Source organism: Myxocyprinus asiaticus, chromosome 16 (genome assembly GCF_019703515.2).
Source record: "Myxocyprinus asiaticus isolate MX2 ecotype Aquarium Trade chromosome 16, UBuf_Myxa_2, whole genome shotgun sequence".
In the NCBI taxonomy this organism is placed as follows: domain Eukaryota; kingdom Metazoa; phylum Chordata; class Actinopteri; order Cypriniformes; family Catostomidae; genus Myxocyprinus; species Myxocyprinus asiaticus.
The window spans coordinates 37,382,252-37,401,393 of NC_059359.1; the positions used below are offsets into that span (position 1 = coordinate 37,382,252).

Here is a 19,142-nt window from a genome sequence, read left to right on the forward strand (position 1 = left end):
GGATTTGGCCCTATATTCAGAGATTGGATCAAAGTGATATGTTAATTTCCAAAAGCCTTGGTTGTGACAAATCAAAATATCTCAGCCCCTTTCTCGATCCATAAGGGACACGACAAGGCTGTCCGCTTTCCCCATTCCTATTTGCAGTTACAGGTGAGCCTTTGGCATCATTTATCCAACAACAGATAGATATTCAGCCCATTGTGGTAGGAGACACACCACAGCATGTTTCTTTGTATGCAGATGATATACTGCTATTTGTTAAACATCCTAGCAAATCTATTCCACTGCTTCTTACATCTGTTAAAAGATTTAGCAATATATCTGGTTTTACCATTAATTGGGAGAAGTGTATATTAATGCCAATTACATCTAATATCTGCAAGCAGAATTTAAAGTCCACCCCATGCAAAACAGCAGATAACTCCTTTATGTACCTAGGCGTCACAATAACTAAAAACACAAAAGATCTGCTTATAGTTAATTGGCAGAAGAAGGTTAGTCAACTAAAAAGTAATATAGAATACTGGAGGACACTGCCATTGTCATTAGTAGGTAAAATTAATGCGTTCAAGATGGTAATATTACCAAGGTTCCTCCATTTATTTCAAAAGCCTTCATGTATACCACAGTTGCTATTTACACAACTAGATAAGATAATAACTCAATATTTGTGGAACTGTAAAACAGCGAGAATTAATAAAAAGCACCTAATTAAACCTAAAGAAGAAGGGGGATTTGGTTTACCTTTTTTTAAAGCATACTACTGGTCCACTCATTTAAGATGCTGGTCCAGAGGTATTATTCAGGTAACTCTAAGTAAAGTCCTTGAAATTAATTTTCAGGAAACTTTGAAGTGTTGTCCCACTTCAAAGTTTCTCATGTGCCAGGAAATGATAAAAAAGACATAATGAGAGGTCTGGAAGACCACAAGTTTTTGAGAGAGAGAGAGAGAACACGAGAAGGTCACATACATCATCAAAGATCTCTTAAGGCCTGGCCAACTAAAGTCTGGCAGACCATAGTATCTGCTAGAGCTTTTTTTTTTATCAATTCCACTCTGACTTAACTCTGGCCAACCCCATCCTTCCAGCAGACTGGACAATCATTCCAGCATTGCTCTTCATTGTCACTAAACCTGCAATTAACAGCAAGTTGCATCTGTGTCACAATACCCCAGGACTTTTGAGACGCTGGCTTAGATCACTGCTGACAACTTAAAGGGATTGTTCACCAAAAATGAAAATTATCTTTTCATGTACTCACCCTCATGCCATCCCAGATGAGCATGATTTTCTTTTTTCTGCGGAACACAAACAAAGATTTTTAGAAGAATATTTCAGCACTGTAGATTCAAACAATGCAAGTGAATGGTGATCAGACTTCGAATCTTCAAAAATCACATAAAGTTAGCATGAAAGTAATACATAAGACTCCAGTGGTTAAATCCATATCTTCAGAAGCGATATGATAGGTGTGTGTATGAGAAACAGATCAATATTTAGGTCATTTTTTTTTGTTTTTATTTTTTTACTATAAATTTCATCTTTCACTTTCATTTCCATTCTTTTTTTCTTTTTCTTTTTTTTTTTTTGGTGATACGCATTCTTTGTGAATATCGCCACCCACTGGGCAGAGAGAAGAATTTAGAGTAAAAAGGGAACTAAAAATTATTCTGTTTCTCACCCACACCTATCATATCTCTTTTGAAGATATGGATTAAACCACTGGAGTGTGATATTTGCAGCTGGCCACCATTCAATTGCATTGTATGGACCTACAGAGCTGAGATATTCTTCTAAAAATCTTTGTTTACGTTCAGCAGAAGAAAGAAAGTCATACACATCTGGGATGGCATGACTTTTCATTTTTGGGTGAACTATCCCTTTAAAATTTGTTTTCATTAGCTTTGAATTAAATCTGCTCAGATTTTGTTCTGTTTGGCATAAATGCCCTCAGAACATCCAACACTATCAATACAACTTGTAATTATGTTTTTACATAAAATACACTGTCCTCCTTAGGTCCAACTTTGATGGAGTTCAATTACAGAGATATAACTGCATGTACATGAAAGGTTGATATTACCATTAGATTGATGGTATTATGCTTACGTTTGGGAATTCATTCCAGTAAGTCTGACAAAGAAGTGTGTTGTTGTCAGCCAAATTTCAGTTAAAGTTCCTGTTCTTTTCATTTATGGGATCAGTTATGGAAATCAATTGTTTTGAAGGCCACATTGTTATCAGTTGTATCAGGTGCATTCAATACAGGGGGACCTCTATTATAATTCTACTATGTATGGAAATGAACTGGCTTTATGGACTCACAGCTTCCCCTGGTAAATCAGTTTATGTGTGACAAATTTGAAAAATGGGGATACTTTAAGGCTGACAACAGAAAGCTCTGAGTGTTTTGCATGTAAATGGTAGAACACATTTGGGTGTTTTCACCTTCACCACAAGGAACATGTTTTAGTCATTCAATAGATGCTATTCTCTTAAAAGGGGAATAGATCAGTCATCCAGAAGCATTTTTGGAAAACTGTTTGCAGTTGCAATTTAGGAATCAAACTGCCATCATAGAAACAACCACATAATGCCTAAGGATGGTCCACACATACTTTTCTGTACATTTGGATAGCTTTTAAAACGTAAACTCTTTTCACATATGAATAACTTAAGAGATGTACAAATGTCCTTTGTATGAGTCCTTTGAAGTTCATTTAATTTTTAATGTATTCATAATAAATGAGATTATTTCAATATGCTTAACATACAACATAGTCTATATTCCCAAAATATGATGAAATAGCAAAAAGGTACGACTTCTATTCTCATAGAGACCAACAAATCAACAAGTTGATTTTCAAATCGATTCAATAAAGACATCAAATTTAGCATCCTCGTTTATTTTTATTTTCCAACACCTTATTTAAAAGAGGAAACGTCTGCGAATACATTTTGTTACTCATTCCATATTTATTTATACAATTCAAATGACTGATGAATGTCAATAACCTGTGATAAGGTTCAAAACCATAAAAAAAATTCATTTCAAAACCATAATTCTTCCGTGGTACACATCAGTGATTTTCCTTTTACAGTCATGAATAGGTCTAGGGGTTGATGTTACAAATTGTGAAAAATATGAATATTAATTAGGTTATGTGCAGATAATGTAAAAAAATATTTTAATGTTCTAAGAAATAGTCATTCTTAATGACAAATTCAAGCGCTCCTATAAATATTTAACATAATTAATTTGATAACTTGATCTGTAAATCTTACACTGTCTGTACTATGATTTTGTTTGTCCTTGGATAAAAACATGGCTCAGCTAAGGCTTCAAACAGAATTACTTATTGGTTTCATTGAAAGTTTTAGCCTCTAGTACAAGGAGTTCCAGGATCTAAACCGCCCTAATATAACTTTATAATTTAATATACAAAGATATGAAGAAGCATCTGTATGCATTTTGCTTTGCGATTTAACTGAAAAGGAGCATGAGCTGCGGAACAGCAGAGTGAGCAGAATTCGTGTCTGGATACGAGAGATCATCGCCGCCCGCTGTCCCTCAGCATCACTGCCACAAAGAGCACTCATAACATTAAAAATAACACATTTCAGTGCCCAATCACCACTTATAACACACACAAACTAAATGGAATCTCCTGCTTAAGAACTAGTGATGTTTCTTGTGCATTAGACACTTACCTAATGAAAGCTATTTCAAAAAGTCATGAGGACAAAATTAATAAGGTAATAAGTGATAAGGAGATGTCCCATCCATACCACCCATAAATGACACCAGTGCATTTAACACATTTACTTAATTTGACATTAAAACTATGTCATTCTGTTGTGTAATTTATTAAAAAAAAAAGTAGTTGGATCCATTGTGGGAGCTCGCATACGTTCATATTACTTTGTAACATCAATGGTGTTTCATCTATTTTTTTACATTGGTTAAATCGTAAATTGATAAATAGTTAAATCCATTGATACAAGAGGGAAAATGTATTTACTTGTATTAGTCCTATCTGGGTTACATTAAAAATATTATTTTTTTCATTGATGAATTATGCATGTGCTGAATCAATAAATAAATTTGCCATTCAAATAATTTTTTTTTTTTTAAATTATTATTTATTGATAAATTAGATTCCTGCTATGGGGTTTTGTCATCTCTGATTTAGGTCATCTGTGGCCATACTCTCGCAAATGTTCCAACAATTACAAATCTGAACAGTCATCAGAGAATTTGTAAAGATATTGAATGTCACAGAAGTTGTACATATGTAAAAGCCTATTTATAATAACGCAATTTATCATGCACATGGACCATAATAGGGGTTGTTCACCATGTTTTTACGAGTCTCAATCAGCAAGGGTCAGTAAGCACAACTCCAGCAAGCAACATGCAGCTGTACAGGCAACAAACCACACTGTATGACAAGATAAGACCACGTTCTTGCATTCAAACACAGCTAGACTCTCGAGACATGTTTTTCACTGCTTATGACGCAACACAACCAAAGTGAGATGCTCCAGTAGCGTCTGTCTGACGCATGTGTGCAAAGAAGCGTCCTTAGAAAAGCCCTTATAATAAGTGTATCAGACACATTCAATTGAAAAATGGATTGCTGTTGACTGTGGGCCAATGATAGGCTAATATTCGATGATATGGAAATAAACAATGTTGCCTTCTTAAGTCACTTTTTGTATTGTTAATCAATGCATTACTTGTCTGCATGACTGTGTATTTTAATTATATGAATTATTATCTGTGTTATATTTTTAACTATTTTAATATAAATATTTAGCATTATTTTATCATTATTTATTAAATTATTTTTATTTGGGAGCGTCTCTTGCCAAATATTGATATATGCGATACATTTTCATTAATGCAATTAACTAATCAGCACATCATACAATTAATTAAAAAAAATTTTTTTAATGGATTGACAGCTCTAATTCGAACATTAACAAATGTACAAGAACACTTTACATATAAATAACAAGAATACAAATGGGATCACTCTGAACCATCAATTTATTTCTGTTGCATTTTTAATCAAACATTTTAGCTTTTGTGTCCTTGTCCTTTGTTTCACTGGCCTTTTTAATTTGTGTTGAGAGTAGTACAAAGAAAGAAAATACAGTAGCCTCCAATCATTCCAAAGTATTGTCATTTTATGATGAGTGTGTGGGTTAGGGCTTTGAGTTGGTTTGTAGACTAGCCACATGGCAACCCTGATGGTTGACCTCTTAACACCCACATCATGTCTGCACGTACATCAGTGAAAAAATCCACAATGCTTCACCACAGGTCGGCCAGCCGATCCACGCGTCACTGATGGCGTTGAGAGCTGCGTCTGTCTAAGACTTCCTAAATGTGCTGTGGTGTGTCTTCTCCCACAGCCTAACGAGAATTGGACTGTGTTGCTCCCACTGTTGAAGAAATGAAGCACCCAGTACGTCAGTAAAATTTGCAAAAAGACAGACAAGACTTCTTAGGGTCTTTTATGAGTCAAGGTCTGATGCAGCATTTGTCAGCAGATAAAGTGGGGTGATACGTGTTTTCTGGAAATGCTCTTAAAATTCAAAGACAATGTAACCCCATAAACCCTGAAACCCTAAAATGGCCTTAAAAACTACAATTTAAACAGATTAACAGCTCAAATAACACAGGTTTTGAAAGAATTAATGTAAGTGCTTTTATAAACTTATAAGGTTCACATTTCTTTAAACCCTTCAAAAATTGGTCCCATTCACTTCCATTGTAAGAGCTTCTTTCATGTCATTCTTATGTTTTCCCCCAAGAACTCTTATTTTGAAAGTTTTTTGTAATCATTGTCATGTCTGTTTTCCTGGTTTCCCTCCTGATTGTATCCCAAGTGTTCCTCATCTACTTGTTACTCCATGTGTATATATATGCTCTCGGATCCTCACGCCTATTCCCTTCACAGAACCCTGACAGAAGAACTGACCTTGTATTATGGATCCAGCAGAAAAGATCGAGCAACTTTTCCAAGGGTCCACTCCTGCAGCGGAGTACTGCTTGATTTTTTTGGAATGAGAGATCCCTCAAGACCATTTTTTGGATGGGACTTAATGACCCTGTGAGGGTTCTGGTCCCTTTAGACTGTGATCGTCTGCCTCTTAAGGATTTTATCGATAACATCATAAGGGCTGACCTTCTGCTCTCTATTCCAGTAGTCCCTTCCTCGGTGGTCCAAACCATGATGGTCCCAACCTCGGTGGTCCCGGTGGTCCCTACCTCTCTGTCATCAGAGACCCCATCCTCTTCAGGTATGCCTATTATGGAGCACAAACTTGTGTCTATGTCATCCTCATCCTTCAGGACTCCGTAACTTGAGTCTTCCGTGGCTCCGCCCTTCGAGTCTTACGTGGCTCCTCCCTCTGAGCCCTCTATGGCTCCACCCCTAAAGTCTCCCTCGGCTCTGCCCGCTCCACCTCCTGAGACTCCTGCGGCTCTGCACGCTCTGCATCCTGAGACTCCCGCAGCTCCGCCTGCTTCTCCTACTGTGGCTCCACCTGCTCCTTCTCCTGAGACTCCTACTGTGGCTCCACCCGCTCCGCCTCCTGACAATGCTGTGTCTCCGCCCGCTCCTCCTCCTGAGCCTCCTGTGGCTCCACCTCCTGCGACTTCATTCCCTAAGACTCCTGTGGCTTCGCCCACTCCTCCTCTTGAGCCTTCTGTGGCTCCTGAGCCTCCTGTGGCTCCGCCTCCTGCGGCTTCACCCCCTGAGCCCTTGCCTCCTGCAGCTCTGTCTCCTGATCCTCCATCCCTGGCAGCTCTGCCCTCAGAGTCTCTATCTTCAGCGGATCCGCCTATGGAGTTACTACCCGAGTCTCTGCCTCTAGTGGCTTTTCCCTGGTCTCCTGACCTTCTGCCAGTTCCGTCCTGGCCTCCTGACCCTCAGCCAGTTCCATCCTGGCCACCTGACCCTCTGCCAGTTCCATCCTGGCCTCCTGATCCTCCGTCATTTCCATCCTGATTCTCAGCCAGCTCCGCCCTGGCCTATGGATATTCCACCAACTCTGCCCAGACCTCCAGACGTCCACCAACTCCGCCTTGCCCTCTGGACCATCTGCCAGCTCCACTCTGGGCTGTGAATAGTCCGTCAGCTCCGCTATGGCCTCTGAATCAACCATCAGCTCCACCTTGGCCTCCAAACCATCCGTCGGCTCCCTTCCTGGAGCCGCTTCCCAGGCCGCCGGACCCCACTCCCTTGCTGGAGTGGCCACCCAAACCAGCAGACCCTGCTCCCTTGCTGGAGCCATTTCCCTGGCCACTGGCTCCGCCCTGGTCCCCTGGTCTATGCCAGACTCCGGGCCCTGCTACATTGTCTACTGTGTCTCCTACCATAACCCCCTATAGTTAATGTTTTCTTTCATTTAGACTGTTATTCCGGCTTCAGGAGATGCTCTTTTGGAGGGAGGATTGTGTCAAGTGTTTTGTAATCATTGTCATGTCTGTTTTCCTGGTTTCCCTCCTGATTGTATCCCAGGTGTTCTTCTTCATCTTTTTAGCCCATGTCTATATATACCTTCTTGTTCTTTGTTCCTGGTCAGTTCTTGTTTATAGTGCGTGATTAGTTAGCACACTGCTGTAGAGTTTTGTTACCTTCTTCGAATATTTTCCTTCATCGTTGTATCCCCTTCTTTTTTTCATAATTAAAGTTCTGCATTTGAATCCTCACTCTCTCGCCTCATCTCTTCACAGAACACTGACAGCTTCACTGTAACCTCGATTTTTGCTTTAAAATAAAAAAGTTCAAGAGTTGAAATAATTTTTCGTAGTAATCAACATTATGCTACAAATGCTGTCAATTGAGCTTAACTTGAATTGAACCTGGAATATTCCTTTAAATAGAGAAAGACAGATCATTGGTTTGATCAGTATTTTTAAATGACATTTACTCTTGGATATTAGTTATCGTTTCTTTAATATCCAAAAAAAATTAGACATAGTCCAAAACAAAGATGAACTCACATAGTGGAAGACAAATTTTGCCAACTCTGAGTTTTGTTACACAATTTTATAATAAAAAAATTAAGTGAAAACCCCAGAACAAGTGTACATTATGTTGCCAATAAATACAATAATAAATTAATTATTGATACATTGTTACATGTTACATAGTTTAAGTGAAGAGCAATGGACAACTGTATATTGCCAATAAAAGGTTAAATGAGTTCTTGTGGACTTGAGTCTTGAAGGCTGTTCACCTCTTATGGTTAGTGAGGAATTGATTATGAAAAAAAATATCTGTTGATACTAGATCTCTAAACTTATACATTTAGGAATGTGTAGGTAGGGTTGGGCTGTTTAAGCAAAAATGTATATTGTGTCATGGATTGCATCATCCATTGCTAAATTTTTAGTTGATGATACACTATATACAATTTTATAATGGAAAGTGATTCAAAAACACATTTTAATGCAACATAATACAAAACAAAAGTAGCTAATGAGTGATAAAAAAATATATATATATACAGGTAATGATTATAATATATAATGATTATATGTAGCACAAACTCTGATTGGAACACATTCCCTTTATACCATATGGCATCATTTTGCTTAACCGAGATAAAAGATGCATTTATTTAATCTGTATATCGGCCACCCCAGTTTGTATGCATACATTATTAAAGTTTAAATGCAGAGCCAATCAGATGAAGGCGTTTATAATCTGTGAAAGGGATGTGACACTGAAGACATCATGGGTGTGCTACATCTTCGGGTAAAATCTCTACGGACACTCTGGAATGATCGTGCAACCACACAAAATCGCAAACATGCTTTGTGGCTATGTCATAAAACCAGGACTGTTGAAGTACTTTACATGCAGCTGGTGTCCCTGCTGTCCCCCGTGACCTGGAGCATGTCACTTGGCAGGGCTCTTTAATCTCAGAGCTGGTTTAGACAAGCTAAAGTCATACTGTGACTTTGTATCGAGGGTCCAGCTTTAAGCCAAAAACCACAGTGAAAAAGGATCCTGGCACTAGTACCCTAAAAAAATAGAAAAGTGTATAATTGTGAAGTGCTTGTCAAAGTAAATTTACAACTGGTTTATTTCTTTTCCTCAAGTTAAGCCACCAGAGCAGTCTACTGTTATGGTTAGCATTTAAATATATTATACAGATTTTAAGGTCAGCACTATTTATTAATTATACGCATAATAAAACAATCTTTCTTGATTATGACTGTGACAATCAATCCTTCCTGATCAGTAGATGATAATGTTAGTATCAAGGAAATGTGTTATTGTTGCAATTTGGAAATGGCATGTCTTGTTACTGACTTAGTCTGAAATATCCACGTCATAGTTTGATTCATGAAGCCAGTCATCAAATTTCCGAATAATCTAAAAATACTCACTTATTTCATGCCTGCTCAAGAGAGCACTTGCCACAGGTATGATTTTCCCCTCAAGAGTCCAGACAGCAAGAGGATGGACAGCAGTGCCATAAAGTGGGTGGGCACATTCTGACTTTATCCCTTAAACTATAAGTGTGGAAACGAACTGATCCACTTTTTGCGAGACTTGTGCGTGTGCTGAATATGCCTCCACCGACAGCAGTGAAATTACAGATGTTGAGTATGATGATGGTGAGCGATTCTTCACTAGACCGGCTGGTCCATTTGTGTCTTTCTTGTCATTTTATGATGATGATTTACATATGAAAACGTTTGAAAACAGAGGATTGTAGCGGAATACTCAATTCAAACCTATGTTTTAAAAGTTTGTGACATAACGGACAGTTTCTGTGCAGTCGAGAAGCGCAGGTGAATGAAGCGGCTAATCGATTGATATTTTCATTCAAACTCATTAAAACGTTCGGATGTTTGAAAGACGGGCATTATAGGTGCGTTCGTAGTCAGAACGCGCCAAAAATCAAACATAAAAATGTTGTCTAGTTTGGTAACTCACTTGGTTTTGAGACGCAGCTTATTTATGATTTATATTGCCTTATTTTACTCAGAATAAGCCTAGGTAGCACAGTGAAGTTATTGTTGATTTGAGTGTGCAGTACCAAAAGCATTTGCATAGCTCCGGTTTCATTGGAAAAAAAAATCTTATTAACAGGACACGCTGTTACAAGGTTTAAATTAACAGTAATATTATAAAGCTTACCAAAAACAGACAGGTAAATCTCTACAGACATGTTCTTTTCATTACAGCCCATGTACATCCATTAGCCTACATGTATAATTAATAAGTGTGGCATAACAAAGTTATTACATAATAAGTACATGAAGCTCTGTGAACACTGTGACGCAAATGAGAATGATTACGTTTTAATTTTAAATATTAAATATATTTTTTTCTAAAGTTGGTTTAAATGAGTAGAAAAGATGAGGCTCTTATACAAATGAATGAACCGACTGATGAACCTCAATTTTCTATTGACCAAATTGGATTTCATTGTCTTGTAATATGTGTATGGTTGATGGTTTTGGTCTTTTTATCATGTACAGCTCTGTACTGCCCTTTGATGTGCTTTGCATATGTGACTACATGTGGTTCTGTAAATGTGTTTGCATGAATCCATGTTTTGGAGAATGGTCAAAGTTATCAAACACGATTCAGTCGACTTTCTATGTTTTTGTCTTTTTTCAGAAGACATTTGTTTATGTGGAGATGTGGATTCCCTTGGAAGTGCTCTTTAGAATAATGTAGGTTGAGCTATTTTAATATGGAAACAGTGGAGCTGTTATCTTACCGTTATCTGCAGAGGGCGAAAATGTCTGAACTTCCCTAAATTGTGTACTGTCTGTTTGGCTGTTGCTATTACCTTCAGAGGGCAGAAAGAGGTAGTCCTTCAAACCAGCATGATTTGTTTTCACCCATCTGCAATATTGCAGAGGTCATGGCTACATTAAACAAGATATGCACCCACAATGTTTATTCAGTCAGGAGCAAAATATCATGAAAGGAACTACAAAATATTAACTTCCTCTTTTATACCAGCGCTAGTTGTGCCAATTCCGAGGCAAAAAGCCAATTCTTTTTATTTTTTATTTTTTTTTATTGTCCCTCTCAAGTGGCATAAATGATGTCAGATCTCAAAGTGACATGTTTTTGTTTTTATATTGTTCAGACTATATTAGAAAATATAACCTTCACAGATAAAGATTATAATGGAGGAACTGTTTGTGCATTTCTGATGGCTTTAAATTATGGCTTTAAAGTTTATTGATTGTCCAGCCAAATGTGGATTACAAAGTAATCTCACTGTTTTTTTCTGAATCTGAGCTAAACTGAGCCAAACATGTCTGTTACAGGACAGAACTTGCCTTAAAGACTTGTTTTTGATTATAACTACATTTTAACAAAATGTGTAGTTACTGCATTTTGCCTCTGCAGGGCAGTATACTCCCATGCATTTTATGATAATAAATGGATGTCTGAATTATTCCATGAAATATACCATCAAATAAAGACTTTGGGAAATCATCAATTTATGCCGCAACTATACTGCTCTAAAGCCTCTCAATACAAAAAATACAGAAACCCAAGATGTGCTTTAAACCAGTGGCTCTCAACTTGTTTTGCTTCAAAACCAAGACTTTATATTGGACATAGAGTGGCGATCAACACAGTACCAAAATTGTTTATTGTAGAAAAGTAAGAACATTTTTTACCAGCTCTTCCATAGATTGACTGTATATCTGCGACATTCATAGTGCTAAATTGTTAATGAATGGAATAGTCCATTTACGGGAGTGTCTGGACAATCGCATACAAATTTGGGAAATTATCGTAATTTATGAGACAAATCTAATACTGCTCTAAAGAAACTCAATACAGCAAATACATGACTCAGTATGTGCTTTTCAAGTGGTTCACTACTGGTTTTAAAATGACAAAAGCTGAATAGGAAAATGGTTTGGTTTCTAAATGTTTCTTGAATTTTGCCGCAAAAATTCACAGCAGAAAACCAATTATGGTTGGTATACAAATCATGTTTATTCTTGCTGCAAGCAAACCAAGTCTAATGTAGTCAGGGTCATACTTACTTTTACCTTAGTTCTGTTCATGTTTTTTTTTTTTTTTTTTTAACTTTAATTTGTCTAGCTAGCTTCTACCAAGTGACAGATTAATTTGCAGCAAAATACTGCAGAGTTTGATTGGGTGTACAGCCTTTGACATCAACAACTAAAGATATGGAAGGTGTGTTCTCTTTCCTTTAAAGTGTTGATCAGCCTATTCACATCATATGCATCTATGTATTATGTGGATAGGCTTATTTTATTTCCGCAACCTTGTCTGAACAGACTGTAACCCATTTTTGGGTTGCAACCCACCAGTTCAAAACCACTGATGTAGATTAATTTGCCTTGAATTGAACATTTTCTGAGATATATGCATCACAAATACTGTAAGCAGAATAATTTTATTGGAAAAACTAATATGGTGCTGCCATCAATGAAGTTCCTCTTACTATTCCTCTTAACACTCTGGCTATTCATGAAATGTTTATTGTCTGCTTTTTTTGTCTGGTATAGTTCCTTTCTCTTAAATGCCAAACTGGACCACAGAGAGAGAGAGAGAGATTGTTGGTGGGCTAGGTAACTTGTGCTGTCCTGTCTCCAGTGTTGGGGCTCATTTGCATTAAATCCAGTATCTCTCTCATCTGTGCATTGTGTGCGAGGCTGATGGCTTTATGATGAGGATGTAAGGAGAACCACAGCCTTATTTGATGCCAGGCCTCCCAGACAGAGAACCGATAGCCCACAGGGGCCAGAGAGAGAGAGAGAGAGAGAACTAGGGAGCTTTACAGTCAGAGTTCAACAGTGATGTAGGTCTACAGTATATGATGTAACCCTGTAACCGTAATTAGTAAAGCCTTGCAGTATCCTTCTGCACTTTTCAGTTTAACTAAGTAACTTTTAACAAGCTTGTTACTCAGGAATTGGTAGTGATGATTTGAGAAATAGTCATTTTGTGGTTAAAATAGTGTATACACACTTTCTCATCCTTTAGGTATGTAGACGTTCCATGGTCTTCCATCATAGTGTTAGCCAATATTACTCCTGGTTCCTCTGGGATCCAAATGATCAATTCCAGTCTCATGTTTTAAGGTTCCATGACTGCTTTCTTAAAACACTGGGATGTCTTCCTAAATGTAGTATACCTTGAAATCAAGCATTTGAATTCACAGCTGGATCTGGGCCACTGGATTCATCTTTGTGAGTTTCTTTCAGATCATTTGAATGGTGTAATTACAACTGTCAGAGACTCTACAGTTGTATGTAATTTTGGGTTCGAATACTGTACACATCTGTCAAATGGCAACCTTGTTCACAGTGCCAAAAGGCTAAAAGTTCACCGGCTCTTCCACGGTTTGACTGTAAATCTGCAGCACTGACCATGGTAATTTTCATTTTACACTGTGCTTTTTATGGTAAAAACAGAATAGTCCATTTGATGGAATGTCTGGTTTAGTCTTAAAAATTGCATAAAGGTTTGGAAAAATTATTGTAATTTATGCTGCAGGTAAAGATACTGCTGTAAAGGAACTCAACGTGTGCTCTTAGAGGTTCACAACTGGTTTTACTTAAGGACACTGGTCATACGGTGAATTCAGCAACAGGAGGTTGAAAGTTCTGCTGCTGAAATCGATCTGTGCTTAGCGAAATTCGAACCACTGCCCCCAGTGGTTGAAGCTGGAAGTGTTGTAAATTTTGTTGTAAATTATTTATTACAGTCAATAGGAGTGCATATTTTATTAACCCTACTCCCTAACCCAAATCCCAACCCTGAACCTAACCGTCAATAGAGTAAAAATGTAATTTTACAGGGACAATGTAACCTCTGAATCACACTCATTATTGTTTGTGTCAAGGTGATTACTTCCTAGTTTCCACTGGACCAGAACCCGGATCTCAGGGCAAGGTGAACACATTTTAATTAATGCATAAAATGTCTGATTGGGAATGCTAATGTTAATAATTCAGCAGAATAGGTTCGATTTTAAAGTACATGACCATTTGGAAGCAGCATGTTGATTTGCTGTGTGAACATGTTTTTCAGGACCCAAATTACAATGGACCAATTGCTGAGTGGAACAGTACCAAAATTAATTTTCATACAAAAGTAAACAAAAATGTCCTTAAAATCAAACAGTGAAATGTGTTAATATTAACATGTACTTAATTGATCCAACAATATGCAAAATTATTAATATGACATAGGCTAAATATGAAAATTAAAAATTTTGGTTTCTAAATGTCTATTGAACTTTGCTGCAATAATTCACTGCACAAAACAAATTGTGATTGGCACAAACCTGGTTTATCCGCACTGTACGTGAACCCATATTTTAAGCTGAAGTTTATAATTTCTGCGCCAATAACCATCAAACGGAATTGCAAAAATAATTATTGTTTTCCAATACTCCCATCTGCCATTGAACCAACATAGTCTCATGACAACCTGTAATAATTTATACAAGGTGGCGAAATCATAGGGTATCGTACAGCTTGACTCTTTTGAGAAGGTATGACTTTTATTCCCATATGACCAACCAATAAAAAAACTGAATTTCAAATCGATACAATACAGGTACATCCAACACTTTATTTTAAGAAAGGAAATGTCAGTAAACAAATTAGGTTACTCATTCCATAATTATTTATACAATTCAAATGACTGATGAAAGTCAATAACCTGTAATATGCTTCACTTATCTCTTTTAAAACCCTGATGTTTTCTTTCTTCCATGGAACAAAACAGAGATTTTTCCTATTAAAATTATGGTTTAGGTTTAGGGTTTGGGTAAGATGTTAGACTTAATGGTAAGGTTTAGGTTTGGGTTAGGTGTTAAACTTGAAAAATAACATAGTTCGTTGGTTTGTCTATATTTTTCGATGGGAGCAAAAGTTGTACGTTTTTGTATGAGCCAGTCTCGTTCTAATTGTTACAACTTGTCATGCGACCTGGTTGGTTGAATGAAGAAATAAAGAGTCCTGCCCCAAACTCACACCATTGATTGAGTCAGTGTTGCTGTGTCAGGCGGGCCAGGATTCTTAAACAAACAGAGAAATTGTTATGGCGGCACAGAGATTTAATGTTTACAGTTTTTGAGGAAATCAACCTACAAATGGTTTACTTACAGTTGTCTCTGCATATTAAGCTGGGACAAGAGAAAGTATTTTAACATTGAGTTACAAACTTCAAACTATGAAATTACAAACTTAGGCTTCTATATACTCTGGGTCATATTTATTTTATCTTGCATAGTTTAGTTTATGTTTTTCGAGTGCCAAAAGGCTAAAAGTTCACTGGCCTTTCAACAGCTTGACTGTATATCTGTGGCATTCAACGTGCTAAAAAACGAGTTAAAGGACTTAATGATTTCCTTACCGAGTTCCACCACCTGCTGTGGAGAACACAATGTTTGGTCTGGAGACTCAGCCGAGAGGGATTTATGGGTATCTTGGTATCCTTCCTCTCTCTCACTCCGTCTCTTTCAGAGCTTGTGAATCCTGCTTATTTGACAAGAGCCAAGAGCAGTCACACCATGGCCTGTGCGATATCCGGAGTGTATTGTTTGTCATGGCAGCAGTGTGAGGGGGAAGTCCCCAGGGAAAATTACTCTCCACTGATGCTTTGCGGTGGAGATCTGAGCCTCATATGAGCTTCTACTGGCTGTCTGTCAATACATTGCTTAGCATAGCTTGAAAAACAAAGATTTTGGCATTTTGATGTTTCTGTATAGGACACACGACAGAAAAAAAGAGGTGTACATTTGTATAAGAAATGTATAAAAGTTTCAGTTTTGTTAAAAAATATGTTTGTTAAAAAAAAGTAAGACAACAGTTTGCATATATATATATATATATATATATATATATTAATTTACTTAATTCATTATATGCCAAGTTGCCAGGACTTGGGATTGTTCACCCAAAAAGGAACATTTTGTCATCATTTATTCTTCCTCCTGTTGCTCCAAACCCGTACAGCTTTCTTTCTTTGGAGTTTGGACCAATATGAGTGAGTAAATGATGACAACATTTTGAGTGAACTATCCCTTTACAATCCAGCCTGTTTTCATTAAAAATATGTGACTGTGGCAACATTTTTGCTAAATTAAATTACGTGGTTCATTACATGCATCACAGCAGTTCTGAGGTGAAAAGTCCTTTGAGTAGCGCTAAAAGCTTATTAAATGTTCTCCCAAAGGTGTCTAAACTCAGTTCCTGGAGGGCCACAGTCCAGCAAAGTTTAGCTCTAACCCTAATTAAACACACCTGAAGCAGCTAATTAAAGTCTTCAGGAGTGCTTGAAGATTACAAGGAGGCATGTTAGTACAAGGCTGGAGCTAAACTCTGCAGGGCTGTGGCCCACCAGGAACTGAGTTTGACACTCCTGTACCAAACAGATGAGGTTTAAGTTTAATGCTTTATTGGGGGCCTGGATAGCTCAGCAAGTAAAGACGCTGACAACCACACCTGGAGTCGCAAGTTCGAATCCAGGGTGTGCTGAGTGACTCCAATCAGGCTTCCTAAACACCCAATTGGCCCAGTTGCTATGGTGGGTAGATTCACATTGGGTTAACCTCCTCGTGGTCACTATAATGTGGTTCTCGCTCTCAGTGGGGTGCGTGGTGAGTTGTGCATGGATGCTGCGGAGAATAGCGTGAGCCTCCACACGCGATAGGTCTCCACAGTAACACGCTTAACAAGCCATGTGATAAGATGTGTGGATTGATGGTCTCAGACATGGAGGCAACTGAGATTTGTCCTCCAGATTGAGGCAAGTCACTATGCCATCACAAGGACCTAGAGTGCTATGGGAACTGGGCATGCCCCCCCCCCCAAAAAACAAACAAACAAACAAAAAAAACAAGCTTAATGCTCTATCAAGTTTTAAACCAACCAAACCCAGTTCCCTACCCTAAACCTTAAACCTAAACTTAACCAATAGTGCCATAAAAAGCAAATACCTGAAGCAACCACATAATTTTGTGGTACTTGTGTGCTCTTCAAGACTCATACCCTTGTCCTTTACATCGCAAGTAGGGTTGCTCTGATACCAAATTTTTAGCTTCGGTACGATCCCAGCCCTGGTACCTCGGTATCTATACTAAACTGATACTGTAATCAACAAATAAAAAGCCTCAGATTTTTTATTAAATTACACAGAAAATGACTTGATTCAAAGAACTGCATAAAGTCTTACAGATACAAATTTTGCATTTTCCGTTAAAAGCTTTCTGGATTCCATGTTAAATTTTTAATTAAATTTTATGATCAAATGGTGTTTAATCAAATTGATACATACAGTTTTAATCAAATAAAAATAGAATTATTTATTTATTTACAAACAAATTCAATTTTATTTTTGGTAAAATAAAATGCTGCATAACAGAGCTTCACAGTATTATTGAAAAAAAAATCTGATTACCTGTGGCACAAGGCTGCTTGCATTTGTGATATTGCTTACAGATAATATTATTATTATTATTATTATTATTTATATTATTATTATTAATAATAATACAACAGTTTAATACTACATAATTGTTATTATGAGTATTATTGCCACTTTGAATCCATTTGAATAGAGCTTTCACGGTAGCAGGACTTTTATTTTGACAGACCTTTGAGTTCTTCCTGTTTTTGACGGGTTAGTTATATCAAGCTTCCCATTAATGCTGGGGTACTCCTAGGGGTGTTTGATTTTAAGTTTTTTGGAGTCGACTCTGATTCCCGACTCCAGCTGTTGGAATCGATTGAATCGACTCCTTTTATTTTCAATCAGGATAGTTTCAAAATTCAGGGCCATCACCAGGGATGGCCATTAGTGGGTAGTGCAAAAATGTTCATTGAATAGTCGTTTGATCTCATTTAAAGTAACACAAGATCACATTCAACTCTAATGATGACGCACGAGAACAGAACAGCAGCTCGTGCTCACAGTCCAGATGCACTCTAAACCTACACAGCTTCAGGTGATGTAGATCGCAAAGTATGAGGGAATTATAAAAAAAAAAAAAAAAAAAATAAGTAAATACAGAAGCACTCTCGTTGTGGAATAAGCGGAGCCGGAGCTCTTTAAAGGAAACACCCCGGCGTTACATCTTAAATGCAGATATATTTAATGCATTATAGCTTTATTAAAGTTCAAATAATATGGAAGCAGATCAAGTAAATAACTACAAACTCTGAAACTGGCATTTCTGCCATTCTCTGTGTGGTCAGCGCCTCTTTTATGAGTTGTGCAAAGTGTCCTGATCTAAGAGGGAGAGATTGAAACTGCATCCGACTGATGTACACTCTGTCGCGATGACGCTCATCCCTTGAGCACGCACGCTTAATGCAGCTAGATTATAACGTGATGGCTCGCGACTTATTGAATCGTAATCTGTGTCACTGCGCATTTATTATCGTGAAGAAAATTGGCAATACGCAGTTTTATTAATAAGAGAGTTTATTTTTTTTGTGAGCTAAAGATGGATTGAAGTGAACAGAAAGGTGAGAGAGTGTAGTCTTCGCCCCTTTATACACTGCAAAAAAAAAAAAAAAATTGATTTCACGCCACTTTTTGCAACATAGTTTAGTGTGAAGAAAGTGAGGGTCATTATGATTAACATTGTTAATATTATTATTTGTGTTGTATTTTTTATTTTATTTATTTTTTACATTTTGATGTGTAGAAGGAGATCTAACAACGCAACAGTAATGGCAGCATTAAAGTTTAGCTTAGTAATGAATTTACCATTTGCATATAGAAGAAAATGCTAAAATAGCAGCCTTTTTCAATAAATGGAAACTGTTGCTTCATAGATATTGGTTATTTAATCATCTTCCTAAAAATCGAACGAAAATTCATTGTGAAAATTCATAATTGTATTTGTTAATGCATTTAATTAATGCTGTTATTATTGACCCAGCTAGTTAGTAGTGGTAGACTAACATAGAGTGGTTCAATTGAAACCCTACTTATAAACGTAATAAAATGTAAATGTGCTTATTTTGTTATTGTTATATGAGTCGTAAAAGTTCTTTGTTGACACTTGTGGACCGATAGCCTTGGGGCCGTGTGCTCAGCTCTGATACAACATGTCGCAGTTTTGAAATTTGCTATA

The 19,142-nt window shown here is 37.2% G+C and overlaps 1 protein-coding gene across 1 annotated transcript in view; it reads left to right on the plus strand.

Annotated features, from left to right (window-relative positions):
* Window positions 1-9,539: 9,539 nt before the first annotated feature.
* LOC127454402 (tumor necrosis factor receptor superfamily member 11B-like) overlaps window positions 9,540-19,142 on the plus strand; it is a 39,197-nt gene continuing 29,594 nt past the window's right edge. The window contains exon 1 of the mRNA XM_051721589.1: window positions 9,540-9,651. Within this exon, the coding sequence (XP_051577549.1) occupies window positions 9,604-9,651 (48 nt within the window). The 5' untranslated portion in view covers window positions 9,540-9,603. The remainder of the gene's footprint in view (window positions 9,652-19,142) is intronic.